The sequence below is a fragment of the Dipodomys merriami genome, unplaced genomic scaffold (assembly GCF_024711535.1).
Source record: "Dipodomys merriami isolate MVZ:Mamm:240054 unplaced genomic scaffold, mDipMer1.0.p SCAF_16, whole genome shotgun sequence".
Lineage (NCBI taxonomy): Eukaryota > Metazoa > Chordata > Mammalia > Rodentia > Heteromyidae > Dipodomys > Dipodomys merriami.
Window position 1 is genome coordinate 9625443 of NW_027202937.1, and position 17622 is coordinate 9643064.

The 17622-nt window shown below is 54.5% G+C and overlaps 1 protein-coding gene across 3 annotated transcripts in view; it reads right to left on the reverse strand.

Annotated features, from left to right (window-relative positions):
• Pacsin1 (protein kinase C and casein kinase substrate in neurons 1) overlaps positions 1 to 17622 on the reverse strand; it is a 46648-nt gene that overhangs the window by 3038 nt on the left and 25988 nt on the right. For 2 of the 3 annotated variants that reach the window (XM_070023944.1, XM_070023945.1), the window contains exons 2-9: positions 6438 to 6563; positions 5202 to 5358; positions 2796 to 3031; positions 2228 to 2383; positions 1942 to 2117; positions 1069 to 1189; positions 839 to 966; positions 66 to 253 (exon numbers count right to left, since the gene is read on the reverse strand). In XM_070023944.1, the coding sequence (XP_069880045.1) occupies positions 66 to 253; positions 839 to 966; positions 1069 to 1189; positions 1942 to 2117; positions 2228 to 2383; positions 2796 to 3031; positions 5202 to 5358; positions 6438 to 6500 (1225 nt within the window). In that variant the 5' untranslated portion in view covers positions 6501 to 6563. Of the gene's footprint in view, positions 1 to 65; positions 254 to 838; positions 967 to 1068; positions 1190 to 1941; positions 2118 to 2227; positions 2384 to 2795; positions 3032 to 5201; positions 5359 to 6437; positions 6564 to 14547; positions 14748 to 17622 lie in introns of those variants that run through there. The other variant, XM_070023943.1, reaches the window with a different exon arrangement.

A 17622-nucleotide genomic window follows, 5' to 3' on the forward strand; every position in this document is an offset into this window, starting at 1 on the left:
ACCCACTCTCCCACACCCAATCCATGCCCAGATCTCCCTGTCGGTCCCTGCCCCGCCTACTTTACCGGCTTTGAAGCTGAGCTCATCCTGCTCCTGGCCATCATAGTCATAGAGCGCTCGCACACGCACTCCCTTGCTGTCATCCTCAAAGGGGTTGGCACCGCCATTGGCCTCATTGCCCCCAAAGGGGTTCCCGCTCTCATCATCTGACCACTCGGCGGCATAGGGCTGGCCTCTGTCATAGCTACTGACACTGAAATGCAGAGGGAAGACCCCTCAAGAATAACCCCAGCCCTACCCCTCTTAGAGGTACCACCTCCTAACCAGGGCTTCCCACCCACCCCTGAATTCTACCAAGGCTGGAACAGAGATTGGCCTCCTAAGATGGGGTCTGGAGCCAGTGATCCTCAAATCAGCTCTAAATGGAAGTCAGGCAGATCCTTTTGCATTATTATTTTAGCTCTTGAGTGGTAAAGTAATGGACCAGACTTTTTGCCGGAGAAGAATCAAATGGTGAAGAGTGAGGATCCTGGAGCAAGACCTCCTGAGGCTTACTAACTATCTGTGTGGCTGTGGACTCCTCACCTAATCTCTCTGGGTCTTGTTTCTGCATCCATAACATGGGCATCATGCACTTTCCAGTGAGGTAGAAGGCTTGAACCAGTCAGTATAAGGAACATGTTTAGCAGTGTCCTCCACACAGCAGGGATCCATACAGATCAGCTCCCTGAACCCTACATATGGTTGGTATGATCCAACCATATCTGTTCTCCTGGAGGGAAACTCACTGGCGCCAGCATGTGAGCCTCTCTGCTCCAGCTTGACAGCAGGCACTCACCTGCCGCGGTCCCCAGCCTGGGACGTGGACTCCACCGCCCCAGCGGCATTGCTCAGCATCGCCCCCTCTGCCTTCTTGGGCTGTTTCTCCTTCTTGGCCGTGGTGTGGGGGAGGTCTGGGTTCCACTCCTGGCGGGGGGAGGGCAGGGAACAGGCTGGGAGGGCTATACCCCGAGGATTCTCCGAGTCTTTTCAAACCAAGACCCTCCTTCCACCCTTACATTTTCTCACCTCAAATTGGGGCCAGTTCATGGGCATGCCAGGGCCGCTGGTGCTGCGGAACCATCGGAGGTCCTCCTGAGCATCAGCCCCCCGGATGGCCTGCTCCAGCTCACGGTACACGTGGATGTAGCTGTGCACGAGGAGATGGGGAGGTGGAGGACACAGATTTACCACAGCTCCTTCTCATTATTTTTGGGGGACAATGGCATTGGACATGTCCTCAATCAGGAATCCTCTGTGTTACCATTACTATTACTACTACTATTATTATTGGCAGATTGCAGTTGGGATTAAACTCAAGGCATGAAGCGTGTATGCAAGCACCCTGTCATGTGGCACACCCAACCTCTGATTGAGATGGAGTCTCATGAATGTCTTTTTCTTTGGGCTGGCCTTAAACATCTATCTCTGATTTCTGTAGCTAGGATTTCAGACTTGTGTCAGTACTGGGGCTTTCAATTAAGTATTTTGCTCAAGACTGGTGCTCTACCACTTGAGCCGCAGCTCAGTTTTTGGCTTTAGTGGTTAAAGATAAGAGTCTCACGAACTTTTCTCCCCAAGCTGGCTTTGAACCGTAACCCTCAGATCTCAGCCTCCTGAGTAGCTAGGATTACCAGTGGGATCCACAAGCATCTGGCTCCAGCGGGCTTTTTGAGGAGCAGGCACGCCAAGTCAGCTGCCTTCACCCTGCAGTAGCTAAGCCCCCAGCACCCAAACCCAGGTTTCTAGAGTACTCAGCATGTATCAGCTGGCACCCGGGCAGCAGCTGCGTTTGGAGCCCTGCAGGTCTGCCCTCCCCTTGCTGTGCAGGCCAGGGATACCTGCTCGCCACTTGCCCTCTATTGGCTGTGCTTTCCCCTGCACGCCCGCCATGCCCAGTACCTGCTGTTCTCTGCTAGGTTGAGGTGACGTTTGATGTCCAGCAGCACCTCCTTGAGGAAGACCAGCCGCTTTTCCTCAAATTGCTGGCACTGTTCAAACACCTGCTCCATGCCTTCCATGTACTGGGGTGTGGTCTTGCCCACATCTTCTAGCACCTTCTCATACTTCTCCTGTGTCTGTGGGTATCAGGGGAGATGGTAGTGAGACCACGCCAGGCCTGCAACTCCCTCTCCCCGGCACACCAGGGGCCCTCGGACCCCCGCTGCCACCCCTATGCAGGCCGCACCTTCTGCACATCCTGCTTGCACTTGTCCACTTTGTCCTGAAGCTTCTTCTGTTGCTCGGGGGTGACAGACTGCTCCGTCTTGCTGTTCATCTCCCGGGTCATGGCCAGCTTCTCCTCTTTGCAGGCCAAATGGTAAGCCTTCTTGGCTGCCTCCAACTGTGGACAGGGGCAAAGGAGCAGGAACAGATGATGTGCTGGTCACTCATCAACTCTGTCTCCCTACTCATCTCCCAGGAAGCCATGCGCTTGAGTTTCTAAGAGGCAGAGCACCACTAGCCTTGGCTCCAGCTGTCAGGGAGCAGTGCCCTCATCTGAAGACATTTCCCTGCCTGGTACACTGCTGCTGTCCCCACGGACACCTTCCTGCCTGGCAGCAAACGCAGTGCATCCCCCTACATTGCTCTCTTTCTTGGGGTCACATCCATTCTCCTTGGGTTTCTGCCATGGGGTGTTGTCTGCCTGCCTGGGGACAGTTCTTCCTGAAGGTGGCGCTGCTCCCCTGTGGGTGCAATCTCCTGGGAGCAGACACCCTTCCTGGGGCCTCCCCATGACCACCCTAATGTGGCACCTCCTTCATCTTCTTGGCCCAGGGCTTCTGGGCCTTGCGGAAGCCGTCTTCAGCCTCCTTGGTCTCCTTGAAGCCACCCATGATCTGCTTGTGGTAGGCGTCCTTCTGCCAGTTCTTGACCTTCTCCAGGTCCTCGTTCAGCAGGTTGTTCTTCACCTCCTGGTGCAGTTCGCTCACCTTGTCTGCCTCGGTCATGATGGCACCCCAGGCCCGCTCCAGGCTGCCATATTGTGGGCCTGGGAGAATAGTGGTGGGTTATTGGGCCCCCAACACTCCCAGTCCAGGGGTCTCCCTCTTGCCTCTGTTCTCTGAGGCTTTCCCTTCCTTCCCAATAGCAACAGGAACTTCCACTTCCATCCTTCCTATTCTCTCTACCCACTAGGGCCCTGGGACAGCCAGATTCTCCCAGAACTCCTCTCCAATTGCCCACCCCCATGCCTGGCCTGCAGCCCTCACTGGGTCCTCATGCAGAATTTGAACGGGTACCTACTCCATGTCTTCCTTGTTTACCTGAGCCCCACATGGGCAGCTATAACCTCTTACAAGCCCAGTATAGACCAAGGACCACAGGAGGTGCCCTGGAATAGTTACCTGAATGTGAAGTTAAGAACCAGCTGGGGGCTGGGAATGTGGCTTAGTGGTAGAATGCTTGCCTAGCATGCATGAAGCCCTGAGTTCGATTCCTCAGTACCACATAAACAGAAAAAACTAGAAATGGCACTGTGGCTCTCAAGTGGTAGAGTGTTCACCTTGAGGAAAAGAAGCTCAAGGACAGTGTCCAGGTCCTGAGTTCAAGCCCCAGGACTGGCAAAAACAAACAAAAAACAACCAGCTGGGAAAAGTGCCAGGGGACCACCAGGGACCTGTCATTCACATTCATACGTTGCCAGGCACAGTGCTAGGGGGGACATAGGTTCACTCTTGTCCTCTCAGGGTCTAGAGAGTCTTGCAGAAGAGAAAAACCTAGGAAATATATGTAAACCTCAGTTTGAAATCAGCTAGACCGCAGGAACCTAGAGCCATGGCAATCAGGTACAATATATAATTCTGGATTGTACCTGGACCAGCCTAAATCATTGCTACAGTCCAATGTGTATATGGACTATAATTTTTTTTTTGGTCCAGTCGTGGGCCTGAACTCTGGGCCTGGGCGCTGTCCCTCAGCTCTTCAGCTCAAGGCTAGCGCTCTACCACTTGAGCCACAGCGCCACTTCCGGCCTTTTTCTTTTTGCTTATGTGGTGCCAAGGAATCGAACCCAGGGCCTCATGCATGCAAGGCAAGCACTCTACCACTGAGCCACCTTCCCAGCCCTGGACTATAAATTTTTTATATTTTATTTTTTTGCCGGTCACAGGGCTTGAACTCAGGGAATAAGCACTGTCCCTGAGCTGCTTCTGCTCAAGGCTAGAACTCTACAACTTGAGCCACAGCGCCACTTCCAGATTTTTCGTTTATGTGGTACTAAGGAATTGAATCCAAGGCTTTATGCATGCTAAGCAAGCACTCTACCACTGAGCCACATTCCCAGCCATATAAATATATATACATACTTTTATTTTGGTCATGGGGCTTGAACTCTGGGCCTGGGTAATGTCCCTCAGCTCTTTAGCTTAAGGCAAGTGCTCTACCAGTTGAGCCACAGCACCACTTTCCAGTTTTCTGATAGTTTATTGGAGATAAGAGTCTCACGGACTTTCCTGCGTGGGCTGGCTTTGAATAGCGATCCTCAGACCTCAGCCTCCTGGGTAGCTAGGATACAGGTGTGAGACACCAGCACCTGGCCCCTATGTATTTTTTTAATGTGGGGACTTTAGGTCCTGGTGCTCTTGCTCACAGCAGATGCCCAACCACTTGTGCCACACCTCTAGTTCCATATGGACCATATTAAATGTATCTAGCTCTTTGTACTCTGGATGCAACTTTTCTAAAGCTTAAATTATTTCAAAATTTAAAAAAAGAAGATGAGCTGGGAATGTGGCTCCATGGTAGAGTGCTTGCCTAGCATACATAAAGCCCTGGGTTTGACTCCTCAGTACCACATAAACAGAAAAGGCTACACGTAGCACTCAAGTGGTTGTAGAATGCTAGCCTTCAGCAAAGGAAGCTCCGGGACAAGCCCCAGGACTGGCCAAAAAAAAAAAAAAAAAAAAAAAGGTTATTGGTTTTGCTTTTTATTTTTTTGCTTATGTGGTGCTGAGGAATCGAACCCAGGGCCTCAGGCATGCAAGGCAAGCACTCTACCACTGAGCCACTTTCCCAGCCCATGCTTTTTATTTTTTTAACCCAACCTAAGTCATACAAAACCAAGGTGGAAGGCCCTGCAGCTAGAGGATGCTGGGTAAGTCCCACGGACATGGGGCACACCTAGGGTACCAGGGTGAGAATGGGGTGGGCATTGGGGGAACCTTTCTCGATGAGCTGGCGCCAGCGCTTGGCCCAGTCTGTGAGCTGCTGTGCATATGCCTTCTCGATCTTGGCGCGCTCCTGCACACAGCTCATAAGGTCATTGCACAGGCGGTGGCCATCGTCGATGCGTTTCACAGTCCGCTTGTAGTTCCCCACCTGGTGGTAGAGCCGTGGGCATGACTCAGTGGCTTCTACTGCCTCCAAAACACACACACACACACACACACACACACACACACAGAGTCTGTTTCTCTCTGGACACACACACACACTGGTTCATATTAACACCCATAAACAGAGTAAAAGAAAAATACACACACACACACACACACACACACACACACACACACACACACACACACACACACACACACACACACACACACACACACACACACACACACACACACACACACACACACACACACACACACACACACAGAGTCTGTTTCTCTCTGGCCAGAAGGGGGCGCTTGCTACTGCAGCTACCTGCTGGAGGGGGCTGGTGACCATTCTCTACCACCTTTTACCTTGAGAGGGTCCCAGCACCGCACATCAGACACCACGGTCTCTATGTGCTCTCATTCCACTTCAAAAATAATCTCCTGGGTACCACAAAATGCAGGAGCTTTATAATTTAGACTTGGGCTAGGATGAATTATTCATGTTGTGCCTGTGAGTTAAATCTATTATATTTATATAGTCATATAGGCGTTGAGCTGAGCTGCAACTTCTTGACACAATATTATGTGTTGTAGACATCTCATTAAACACGTATTAATTTAAGTCTGGCAGTTTTTTGTTTAGGGCGGGGTTTCCAGAGCCAATAAAAGTTTCCCCCTCAGATCTCAAATACTTCCCGAGGCTCTGAAATGCTGGCTTCTTGGGCTGCCTCATCTCGAGATGTGCAGCTGTGGGGTCCTGAGCTCACCCTACTGCGTTCAGTGCCCCACCCCCACCCACCTCACACCAGGAAAGGCTGCTGTATAAACTGTGAAGTGCTGCCCCTGCCTGTGTGAAGTACCAGGAATCTGAGTGTGGGAGCCCAGAACAGAGACTGGAAGGGTTTGTTTCCCAGCTATGCAATGTCATGTGATTGCTCTGGGGGCTGCTCTCTTTTGGACGCTGCTGGCTTTCGCAGTCATGGTGAAGGCACAGGTGTTGGGGCGCAAGGCCTGAGGTTACTCGGCAGAGGGAGAGTGGGCAGCAACCTGGGCATCCCAAGCCAGGCTTACCTCCCAGAAGCTGTCAGTGGTCTCCTCTGCAGCCAGCGAGGTCTCGTCGTAGGAGCCAGACATGGTGTGACCGTGGGGAGATGCGCTGGTGTGGCACTGTAGTTAGCAGGCGTGGCTGCTCACGCACTGGGAGGCAGGAGAAAGATCATCCATAGATGAGGGATGGGATTCACGCTCTGTCCATGCCCGGGGACTGACCCGCTGCAGGGGACGGGCTCCATGGCATGAGCCGTGCACTGAGATGGAGCTTCCTGTCCAGGGATGACTCACATCTCCATGGTAACCCGAAGATTCAACCTACATTCTCATGTCCACTTCCGCATCTCTAGCCTGGCTCCTTCCACCCCTTCCCAGTCCTAGCTACTCAGGAGGCTGAGATGTGATGATCACGGTTCAAAGCCAGCCCAGGCCAGAAACCCAGAAATGGTGTTGTGGCTCAAGTGGTAGAGCACTTGCCATGAGCTGAAGAGCTCGGAAACAGCACTCAGGCCCAGAGTTCAAGCCCCATGACCAACCAAAAAAAAAGGAGGGACCATATACTTGTGCATTTGCTTTATCTAACCAGTGCTTTGTCTCTTACACTCACACAGCTCCTAAGCCAGCAGGCAGACCTACCTGTCTGCACACATCTTGTACCTCCCCAGCACCAGGAACCTTAGCAAGGGCTCAGATCCCCAGCTGGTACCCTAAGTCTGCCCCTTCCAATATAGCTGCTGGGGCCCTAGGGGGTGTCTCTCTTTCCTGTTGCTTTCCTCTCAACACAGTCGACTCTGAATTAATTAGCTGAATTCTTGCACAAGGTCCAGAGGACCCCTCCCCAGGTCTCCCCGCCCTGACTTAACACAGAACCCCTGCTCTCAGCCCCCCCAACTTTGCAGGAGCCCCAACTCCCTGAAAGGCCGGCAGCTCTTCCCTCCCCTCTAACCCAGACATGGACTTCCTCATTCTCTGAGCCATCCAGGCTCTGACGGCCTTCCTACGGAGGAAGGCACAGCCCCCGTTAGCCCCCGTTAGTGGCCTACAAGTCTCCTGTGAGTCCCCAGCATGCGCTCCCCCGCCTCGGGTCAAACCACCGTGATTCTGGGTAGCGTGGGGCGGGGGGGGGGTGGTGGTATGTCTGCCCTGGATCTGTCAGCAAGCATCACAGTTGTCTAATCTAGGCCATGGCTGCCCCAGAGCCCAGGGGCTCCCCCTTCCTCCCCTCTGCCACCCCAGGCAACAACAGCTCAATCGGCAGAAGACAGGACACAGAAGGCCAATTGCCTGGTCTTCACAGAGACATTAAAGCCCAGGCTCTAAAGGGAGCTGCCGGCCTCGCTGGACCCTTGCTCAGGGGTCCCCCACCTGACCTACGCTGTAGCCATGGAGCCTCTGAACACTAAGCTGTGAAGCCACCCAGGGAAGATTCAGTCCAATATGAAGGGGTTCCTGGACCAGCAGCTGGCCCTCACACTGGAAGCAGGTGGGGTGAGGACCCTTGGTCCTTAGGGGGACCTCATAGCCTAGTCTCCCCATTTGCTCAGGACCTGATGCTCTTTTCCCAAGAGCACGTCAGTACAGCTATCTTGCGCCTATCTTGAGATGAAGTTAGAAGTCCAGCACCAGCATCTCACCCAGGGTGGAGGGAAGCTGGGGAAGGCTCTGCACACAGGCACACACACCTCCCAGCACCGCCACCACTCCCAGAATGAACCACTGAACCTCGCAGCCAGCAGGGTACACAGAGAATGCCCAGGGCCATTACTGGGCAGGGCTGGTCAACGCAAAAGGCTGCAAACAACCCACACGCTTGTCCCCCGGCACGAAGTAAATCACAGTGCAGTCCTGCCACGAAAGCACCACAAGCACGGCACTGACCAGCCAGGCTGGAAAAATACGTAAACAAATCCTAAGCATACTGGCAAGGGCCAGCAATCAAGGGTAGGAAGTTCTTTGTGAAGACTACAGAGTGCTAGGGGAAGCTATTTTAGTAGGTGTATAATGAATGGTGATGTTGCTAATACACCCAACAGCCAGAATCATCCTCTACTTCTGTTACCCAAGGAGACGCTCCAGCTCATAGTCAGCCCTGAGGGCCAGCTCCAAGACTCCCTGCTCCCCCAAATTCTGCCCTCAGCTTGTACCTCTTCCTACAGCACAGTCTCAACAGCTCAGGGTTATGATGCCACAACCCTTCTCTCTACTGCCTCTTAGAACCAACTACAACCTTTTTTCTTTTCTTTTTAGTCAGTTGTGGGGTTTGAATTCAGGGCCTAGGTACTGTCCCTGAGCTCTTTTGCTCAGGGCTAGTGCTCTACCACTGTGAACCGCAGTGCCACTTCCAGTTTTCTGGTGGTTAATTGGAGATCAGAGTCTCACAGACTTTCCTACCTGGCTGGCTTTGAACCACGATCCTCAGATCTCAGCCTCATGAGTAGCTAGGATGACAGGAGTGAGCCACCGGTGCCCAGGGCCGGGCAGGACTATTTTTAAGCACCTACAATATGTCTGCCTCTCCATATGCATCAGCTTTCATGGATATGGGCGGGGACCTCCACACAGCAAGCTTATGCAAGGTCACACAGCAGGGAGAAGAAACAGGTGATTGGAGCCTGTCCAATCCCTCCTCCCAGGCACCCAGTCCAGCACTGGGGTGTCCGTGTCCTCCAGTCCTCCTGGCCTTTTTCTAGCTCATCCTTGGAAAGAGCCAGAGGGAGCCCAGAACCATCTTCCCTCCCCAAGTCCCACACACATTCCTACCAGCTGGTTGTGGGAGCTGGCAAGTTATTTAAATTTCCAATGCCTCAGTTTCCTCATCTAGGAAGTGAGGGTATGTTACTACTTACCCTGCCCCCTCGGGGGCAGGTGTAGAAGGCAGTGATTGGTTATCACACCTTAGAACCAACTACAACCGTGTGTGTGTGTGTGTGTGTGTGTGTGTGTGTGTGTATATGTGTGTGTGTGTGTGTGTGTGTGTGTGTGTGTGTGTACGCACGAGTGCTAGTTCTGGAACTTTAACTCAAGGTTAGGGCTCTACCACATGAGCCACAACTCTACTTCTGGCTTTTTGGTAATTTGTTGGAGATAAGAGGCTCACTGACTTTCCTGCCTGAGCCGGCTTTGAACCGCAGTCCTCAGATCTTAGCTCCTAAGCAGCTAAGCCTACAGGTGTGAGCTACAGGTGCCCAAACCACTGTTAGACCCACGTTAGACACTCACTCAGGGACCCCTGAAGCCTCAGCTGTACTGGTCCTCCCTAGCTCTGAACTCTGCCCTTTACCATCCCATCATTAGTGGCCCTGCCCCACAAGACCCCAGCCTCTCTGTCTCTCTTCTAGAAAATCACCCCGAAGGGCAGTCTTCCCCCACCACTGCCAGGAGTGCCAGATGGAGGAGGCAGCATTTCATTCACTTCCAAACAGAGGCCGATAAGACTAAGTGAGACTAAGCAGCCTGCTGCCCCAGCAAGGCCCAAAGTATCCCTGGTGTTGACACCATGTGAGAAGGTGACAAAGGCAGGGTGAGCAGATCAGGAGCCAGGAGCAGCCCTCTCCCCTCTCCCTGGCCCCTCCCTGCTGGTCACTGTCTCAGGTCTCATCTCAGTGCTGTCTACTGGCGGCCTCATGGCCCAAGGCGCCACTTGCTCAAGCCAGTCCATTAGAGAGGACCCTTCCCCACTCTCCCATTCCCAGTGAATACTTCCTTGTCTCAGGGCTGGCAGGAGGGAGAGGGACAAAAGGAGGCGTCACAGGTGAGGGCCGCAGTGGGGGCAGCTGGTAGCACAGCCTTTCCATCTCTGCTATGTGTGTATCTCCTCTCCTCTCCTTCCTTCCTTCCTTTCTTTCTTGCTTTCTTTCGTCAGTCATGGGGCTTGAACTCTGGGCCTGAGCGCTGTCCCTGAGCTCTTTAGTTCAAGGCTAGCACTCTACCACTTGAGCCACAGCACCACTTCCAGCTTTTTCTGCTTGTGTGGTGCTGAGGAATTGAACCCAGGGCCTCATGCATGCAAGGCTAGCATTCTACCACTGAGCCAACTTCCCAGCCCTGGTATATCTCCTTTCTATTTTTTTCTTTTTGTCAGTCATGGGGCTTGAACTCTGGGCCTGGACGCTGTCCCTCAGTTCTTCAGCTCAAGGCAAGTGCTCTACCACTTGAGCTACAGCACCACTTCTGGTTTTCTGGTGGTTTATTGGAGACAGGAGTCTCACAGTCTTTCCTGTACAGCCTGGCTTTGAACTGTGATCCCCAGATCTCAGCCTCCTGAGTAGCTAAGATTACAGGCATGAGCCATTGGTGCCCAGCTGGTTTATCTCCTTTCTTAAGACCAGTGGTGAGTGCGCCAGTGACTCATGCTTGTAATCCTACCTACTCAGGAGGATGAGATCTGAGAATCATGATTCAAAGCCAACCTGGGTAGTAAAGTCTATGAGACTCTTATTTCCCATGAATCACCAAAAAGCAGGAAGTAAAGCTGTGGCTCAAGTGGCAGTGCACTAGTCTTGAGCTAAAAAAGCTCAGGACTACATCCAGGCTCTGAGTTCAAGCCTCAGGACCAGCATACACACACACACACACACACACACACACACACACACACACACACACACAGAGGACTAGTGACCACATGTATGCCTGTCAGTCTGCCTATCAAGTCCATAGCACATATGACCACCTGGGGACAGCCAGGTACCTGCTCTTTGGCTGACATTCCCAGAGGGGGCGCAATCTGCTCCTCCAACAGCACATTACCCAGGGACGACTAGGAAGGAGGAACCACAGTCCTCTTCTGTCAGTGGCACTGGGTGGGGTGGGGACAGGAGAGGGGCAAGGACAGTATGTAGCAGCCCACCTTCCCCACCCCACCTCACAGGACTGCTCGGCCACAGAACAGCCAAGAAGTGACCCTGTACCAGTGGCTCACTCACGCCTGTAATCCTAGCTATTCAGAAGACTGAGATCTGAAGAAAGTGGTTGGAAGCCAGCCTGGGCAGGAAAGTCCCTGAGACTCTCATCTCCCATTAATCACCCAAAAGCAGGAAGTGGAGCTATGACTCAAGGAGTAGAGCACCAGGGTTGAACACAAAAGATCAGGACAGTGCCCAGGTCCTGAGTTCAAGCCCCAGGATTTGCCAAAAGGGAAAAAAAAAAAGCAAGAAATAAATCCTGTTCAACTTGATGGCCCTAGAACACAGACCACTGGCTACCAAGGGGATGGTGGGGGTGGAGGGTGTGTGGAAATGCCCTCCCCTGTAAGAACTGAACCCCAGACCCTCCTGACCCCCTGTTACAACACAGACCCAGAGGCCAGCCCCTGGGCAGGGCTCCTGGCTGGACTTGCAGCCTGGTTGTCAGCAGGCAGGTGAGGGCTTCAGCAGTGAGCAAGGGAGAAAATGTCCTGCCCTTGTGGAGTGCTCACTCTAAAGGAGCCGGAGAGGCAAGAAACTAGAAAGACGAGTTGTTAGAAGCTGACAATGGCTGTGGAGAACAGTAGGAGGGAAGGGCACAGGGAGGGGTGGTGGGAGCGAGGCAGATGTTACTTTATGCAAGATGGTTAGTGAGTGTCATTCGGAGGTGACATTACAGCAAAGACCTCAGGGAGTGAGGAAGGAGCCCCACAAAACATCTAGCCGGAGGGCACAGCTTGTGCAAAGTCACTGGGGCAGAAGCCTGGCTGCCATGCCTACAAACAGACTGATGGGGGGGGGGGGAGAGGGGGGAGAGTAGAGCTCAGGGAGGTGAAGGAATGAGGGCTGAGGATGACTTGATGCATGTAGATGGGGGTGGGGCTTGGACTTTTTCTTTCAGTGAGATGGAAGCCTCTGGAAGGTTGGAGAAGAGGGGCGTTATGACCCTGGCTGCTGAGAAAGAGTAGCCTACAGAGGGCAAGAGGACAAAGAAGCCGGTAGCCAGCCCTTGCGATCTTCTGGGGGGGGGTACAGTGGGGACCAAAGAAGGGGTGAGGGGATGAGGCTGGGAACACTGAGGCTCAGAACTTGCTACCAGCTGGAATTGTGAGCCTGACATAAGTCCAAGATGGCTCTGGGGTTGGGGCTTGAGTGGCTGGTAGGTGGAGCTGCAGTTTGCTGAGATCAGGAAGGAACAGCTTGGGGAGATCAGCTGCTCAGTTCTAGAGCCCTGAGATGCCCAGCAAGAGCTTCATCTCCTCCAGGCCCTGAATTCATGCGCGCGCGCGCGCGCGCGCGCGCACACACACACACACACACACACACACACACACACACACACACACACACACACACACACACACACACACACACACACACACACACACACAGCTACTTGCTAAGCCAGGCATTGGTACCAGTGGCTTGTGCCTGTGATCCTACTCAGGAGGCTGAGATATGAAAATTAGGCATCAGAGCCAGGCAGGAAAGTCCATGAGACTCTTATCTCTAACCACCAAAAAGCCAGAAGTAGAGCTGTGACTCAAGTGATAGAATGCTAGTTGTAAGCAAAAAAGCTCAGGGACAGTGCTTAGGTCCTGAGTTCAAACCCCAGTACCATCTCTCTCTCTCTCTCTCTCTCTCTCTCTCTCTCTCTCTCTCACACACACACACACACACACACACACACACGCCTCCCCTCCCCCAAGCTCCTGCACATGGAGGGTCTGTGAGGAGCAGTCAGACTGGGGCCAAACTGCTCTCCCAGTCCTGTCCCATCCCCTTGGAGCTTCAGGGGAGACCTCACCCCAGTACGGAGGCTGGGCAGGCAGGCCCAGGGCCACTGCAGCTAGCTCATTGCTCCACTCTGATGAAACTGAATGTAGGGGAGTCTGGTTAGCACAGACAGCCCCGGACAGGGAAACATGGTGGCTAGAGCAGGCCAGGTGGGAGTGGGAGGGGCCAGGGTGGGGGAAGAGAGCCTGCCCTCCAGGTCTACCTCTCACTGCCATGGGGACGGGACAGCAGCTGATGCTGTGGCTGGCAGGCCGGGCTGCAGGGGAGGAGCAGAACATGCCAACCCCAGAGGCTGCAAGCTGGGTGACGGTGCAGAGGAGCAGGGGGAAGATGTGCATCCCCTACCCATCCCTGCCACCCCAAAACCTGCCCTGGATCCCAAAGTAGGAGCCCCTGGGCCCACTCTCAGCAGACATGCACCTGACATTTGCAGAAACCAACCAAGCCACACACCATCTCCACTGCTCAGCCAGAGCAGCCCGTATCCCCCATCCTTCGAATGACCCCCAAGTAGCCAGGGGGAGGAAAAGCCTAACACTGTGGTGCCAGGGCCCAGCCAAAGGCCCAGGCAAACCCCTGGGGGCGGGAGAGACCCATGCTGCAGCCTCCCCTAGGCAGGGATCTCCTGCCCCTCCTGGTGGAGGCAGAGCGCCCCAGTTCCTCCCCAGGCCCCCCCTCCCCTGGCAGCGGGCAGAAGCTCCTCTGCAGTGCCAGTGCCAGTTCCCCCAGCAGCGGTGAGTGTCCCCGGGAGCAATGCAGCAGAGGAGGGAGACAGGGCTACTGGCACCCCCACCCAGCCCAGGCCCCTGCTCTCTGGCACCCCAGTACCTGGAGCCTGGGCTGGCTGGGGATGCATACAGGAGTCCTTTGGAAGGTGGAAGGGTTCACTGGGTCTGCAGAGAGGGGGCAGGGTGGGAGAAGGGCTGTGCTTGGGGCAGCAGGAAGGATGCCTCTGACCTGACTCTAAGCCCAGTGCCAGAGACACCCGGCCATGGGAAGGTTCTAGCGGGGGGGGGGGGGGGGGGGGGGGTGTTCAAATGGCCAGAGCCTAGCAGAGTGGGGGTGGGGACCTTCTCCCTTTTCCCCTCCTCAATCTTCCCCCTTGTCTAAAGAGCAGCATGGTGGGTCCCTGAAGAGTCTAGCCCCGTTGACCCCCACCTGGGGGGGGGGAGGGGCAGGTCTGCAAAGTCAGGCCCTGGGTGCGGAGATGGGGAAGAGATTCGGATCAAAGAGGCCACAGGGGGCGGTCCTGACGGGGAGGACGGGGTTCCAAGAGGGTCTCCCAGGACCCGCGCTATGCCCCAAACGGGCTCCCCACCAGGTCACTGGCCCCAGCGCCCCTGTGTGTCGCCTGTCAGGCGGGCTGGCAGGAAGTCAGGGGCAGCCCGGGGTCCCCCCACGCAGCCTCTTCCCGACACGGGAATGCCTACCTGGGCCCTTGTGGGCACCCAGCTGCAGGCAGGGGGGAGCTTACTGCCTCGGCGGGGCCAGGCCGGGGCCGGAGGCGCTGACCATCCTCCTTCTGCTCCGTGGTGGCGGGCGGAGAGGGGGCTGGCGCCGGGCGAGGGGGGCTCTGTCCTCTGGGGTCCCCCTCCAGCGCTGGATCGCGAAGGCAGCGGCGCCAGAACTGCGGGAGGCAGCTCCCCGCCCCCACGCCTCCCGCTCCCTCCTCCCGGCCCGCCTCCTTCCCCGCCACCCACCTCCTTCTGCTCGTTTCCATGGCAACGGGGCAAAGCTGCGCAGCGCCCGCCTCCCTGAGCGTACAGCAGGGGACGCCTGCGGCCGCCAGGGGGCACCCGCCCGGCCCTGGCAGGCTGCAGGGCGCCCCCCCCTCGCCTGCTCCAGCCTCTTCCCCTGGGCCTCCCCAGCATCCTGCCTCCAGCTCCTCTTCCAGACCTCCGGCCCTGACCCCGGGTCCCTGAACTCTCACCGCCAGCTGTTCTGCAAAACATTTACTCGCAGCCACTGAATTCTTGCATTAGGTTATTTGGAGGGGTTTCCTTCCTCCCCGGGCCAAGCTGACTGTGAGATATGCATTCGAAATTCCGTGCGGTAAGATTTTAAACCCATTTTACAGACTGGATCTGAGGCCCACAGCGGAAAAAAAAACAACTTCCCTCAGTATGCAAGGTTCCTAGGATGGCTGCTGGCACTTTGGCCTGGGACTCCGGCTCTGCCCACTTTTCCCACTGGGCAACGGCAGCCACATGGTCCTCCTAGAATGCTGCACTGCTCACCTGTGACGGGCGAACCCACGTGTGTCTGCACACGTGTGCACCCCCACAACACAACTGTAGATGCAGGCACCCATGGCATGTGTACAATGCATCTACCTACCTACCTACATACATATGTGTAACACACAGACACATTACACATTTCTAAGATAGAGATATGCATATATATCTGCAGGCATGCACAACACACAAATTCTTCCCACACAGATTTACAGCTGCCCATACAACACATACCCCCCCCCCACACACACACCCATCCTCCATCTCCACCCCTGCTGGGTGACAAAAGTCTAATGTCCCAACCAGGGGACTGAGCTGCTTTTCACAGAGGCTCAGGCACTAATCTGCCCAACAGTGTCTCAGCGCTGCTGCCGGAAGAGAACTTGAGCTGGTGAGGGTGGGGTCCAACAGTGCCCCATTCTGAATATCCTCCTTCCGGTGCAGACTACATCCTGCCCAGAGCCCTTCAGTACTAGCACCCCAAGTTATGGCAGAGTAGGAATAAAATGACCCCTCCCTCCTCAGAGAGAGTCCCAGGTTCCAGAAAACTCTGCTGCTCCCAAGAGGGACAACATAGAAGGAGGGATGGCAGAAAACCCAGAGGAGATGGAGAAACTGGGACATAAGCCCATGGGACACCTGTGCCCAGCCCCGTACCGCCTCCAGGCCTCAGGCAAGGGTCCCTGCAGCCTGGGCCCCTCAGCAATCCCACTTACCCCAAAGAGTCAGATATAAAATGACAGAAACCCACCAAAAAGTCCTTTGTAACAATCAGAGCCCCGCCTGCACACATCACCTCTGAGACCCCTCAGTGATAACATGGCTGCCACGAAGCTGCGCCGGCCGCAGATTGCCAAAGCATCGTGGCATGGACACAGAAGGTACGAGCGGGAGAACTGACTTGAAACAGAGGAGACAGGGCATTTCACCCACTTGAGAGATACTTCCTAGGCACCCACCATGTGCCAGTGACTGATCTAGATAATTCCATGCAGCTGTGGGCAAAATGAAGCCCCCCCCCCACGCCAGAGAGACAATGAGCTAGACAACATCGTTTCCGGTCTGGAGCCTCTCGGCAGTGTTTCTGACTGTCACAGCAGCTGGCCATAGAAAAGCCACCAGGCCCACTTGGAAACTGGCTCAGACTGAGCCACTTGCTCAGGGTGAGTCAGTAGTATAGCCAAGAACTGGTATTTCAACCCTTAACCCTACCAAGTTTTCTCTATACTCCTCTTGATATCATTAAGAAAGATCTAGGCAGATATGGTGGCTCACACCTATAATCTCAGCTACTCAGGAGGAAGAGATCCAAAAGACTGACCACTCAGTCAGAAAGTGAATGACAACGATTTCAACAAAGAGGTCAGATGTGGTGGCATGAGCTTATAGTCCCAACTGTGTGGGAGGCTATAAATAGGAGGATTGAAGTCTGAGGCTGGGCCTAGACAAAAATTTGAGAGACTACCTTGGAATAACTAAAGTAAAAAGGCTAAAGCTGGCTGGGAGTGTGGCTTAGTGGTAGAGTACTTGCCTAGCTTGCACAAAGCCCTGGGTTCAATTCCTCAGTACCACATAAACAGAAAAAGCTAAAAGTGGAGCTGTGGCTCAAATGGTAGAGTGTTATGCTTGAGCAAAAGAAGTTCAGGGATAGTGCCCAGGGCCTGAGTTCAAGCCCCAGGACTGGCAAAATAAGGAAAAAAGGCTAAGGATGAGACTCACATGATAAAGTATCTTCCTAGCAAGCTTAGAGTCTTGAGTTCAAACCCTAGTACCAAGGAGGGAAGAAGGGAGGGAGGGAGAGAGAGAAGGAAGGAAAGAAGAAAAGGAAGGAAGGAAGGAAGGAAGGGAGGGAGGGAGGGAGGGAGGGAGGGTTGGTTAAGGATCTAACTGGGAAACATGGCAACAGCCACTCAAGTACGAAAAGTTTCATAGTCAAGTTCAGTTCTTATCTTTAGATTAAGGACAGGACAGGGTCATGCACGCTTGAAGTTCTAGTCAAGTGGTGGGCATGAGGTCCTCCAAATGACCAGAGGTGGCTTCTAGACTTGGAAGAAGACTGCCATCAGCTGTTCCCAGGCCTTAAGGTGCTTAGCAGAGGGCAGGGGGAGCCCCAGGCCAAGAGGGTGGGGTGCCAAGTACCCCTGAGCAGAGAGGGGCCCTGGAGAGGGAGGAGGCCTCAGCTGGGGAGCAGGGAGGGATTGAGTTCCCATGCTGAAAGCAGAGCCCCCTGCCCACCTGCCGGCCCCCGGCTCGGGATCATCTTTCTCC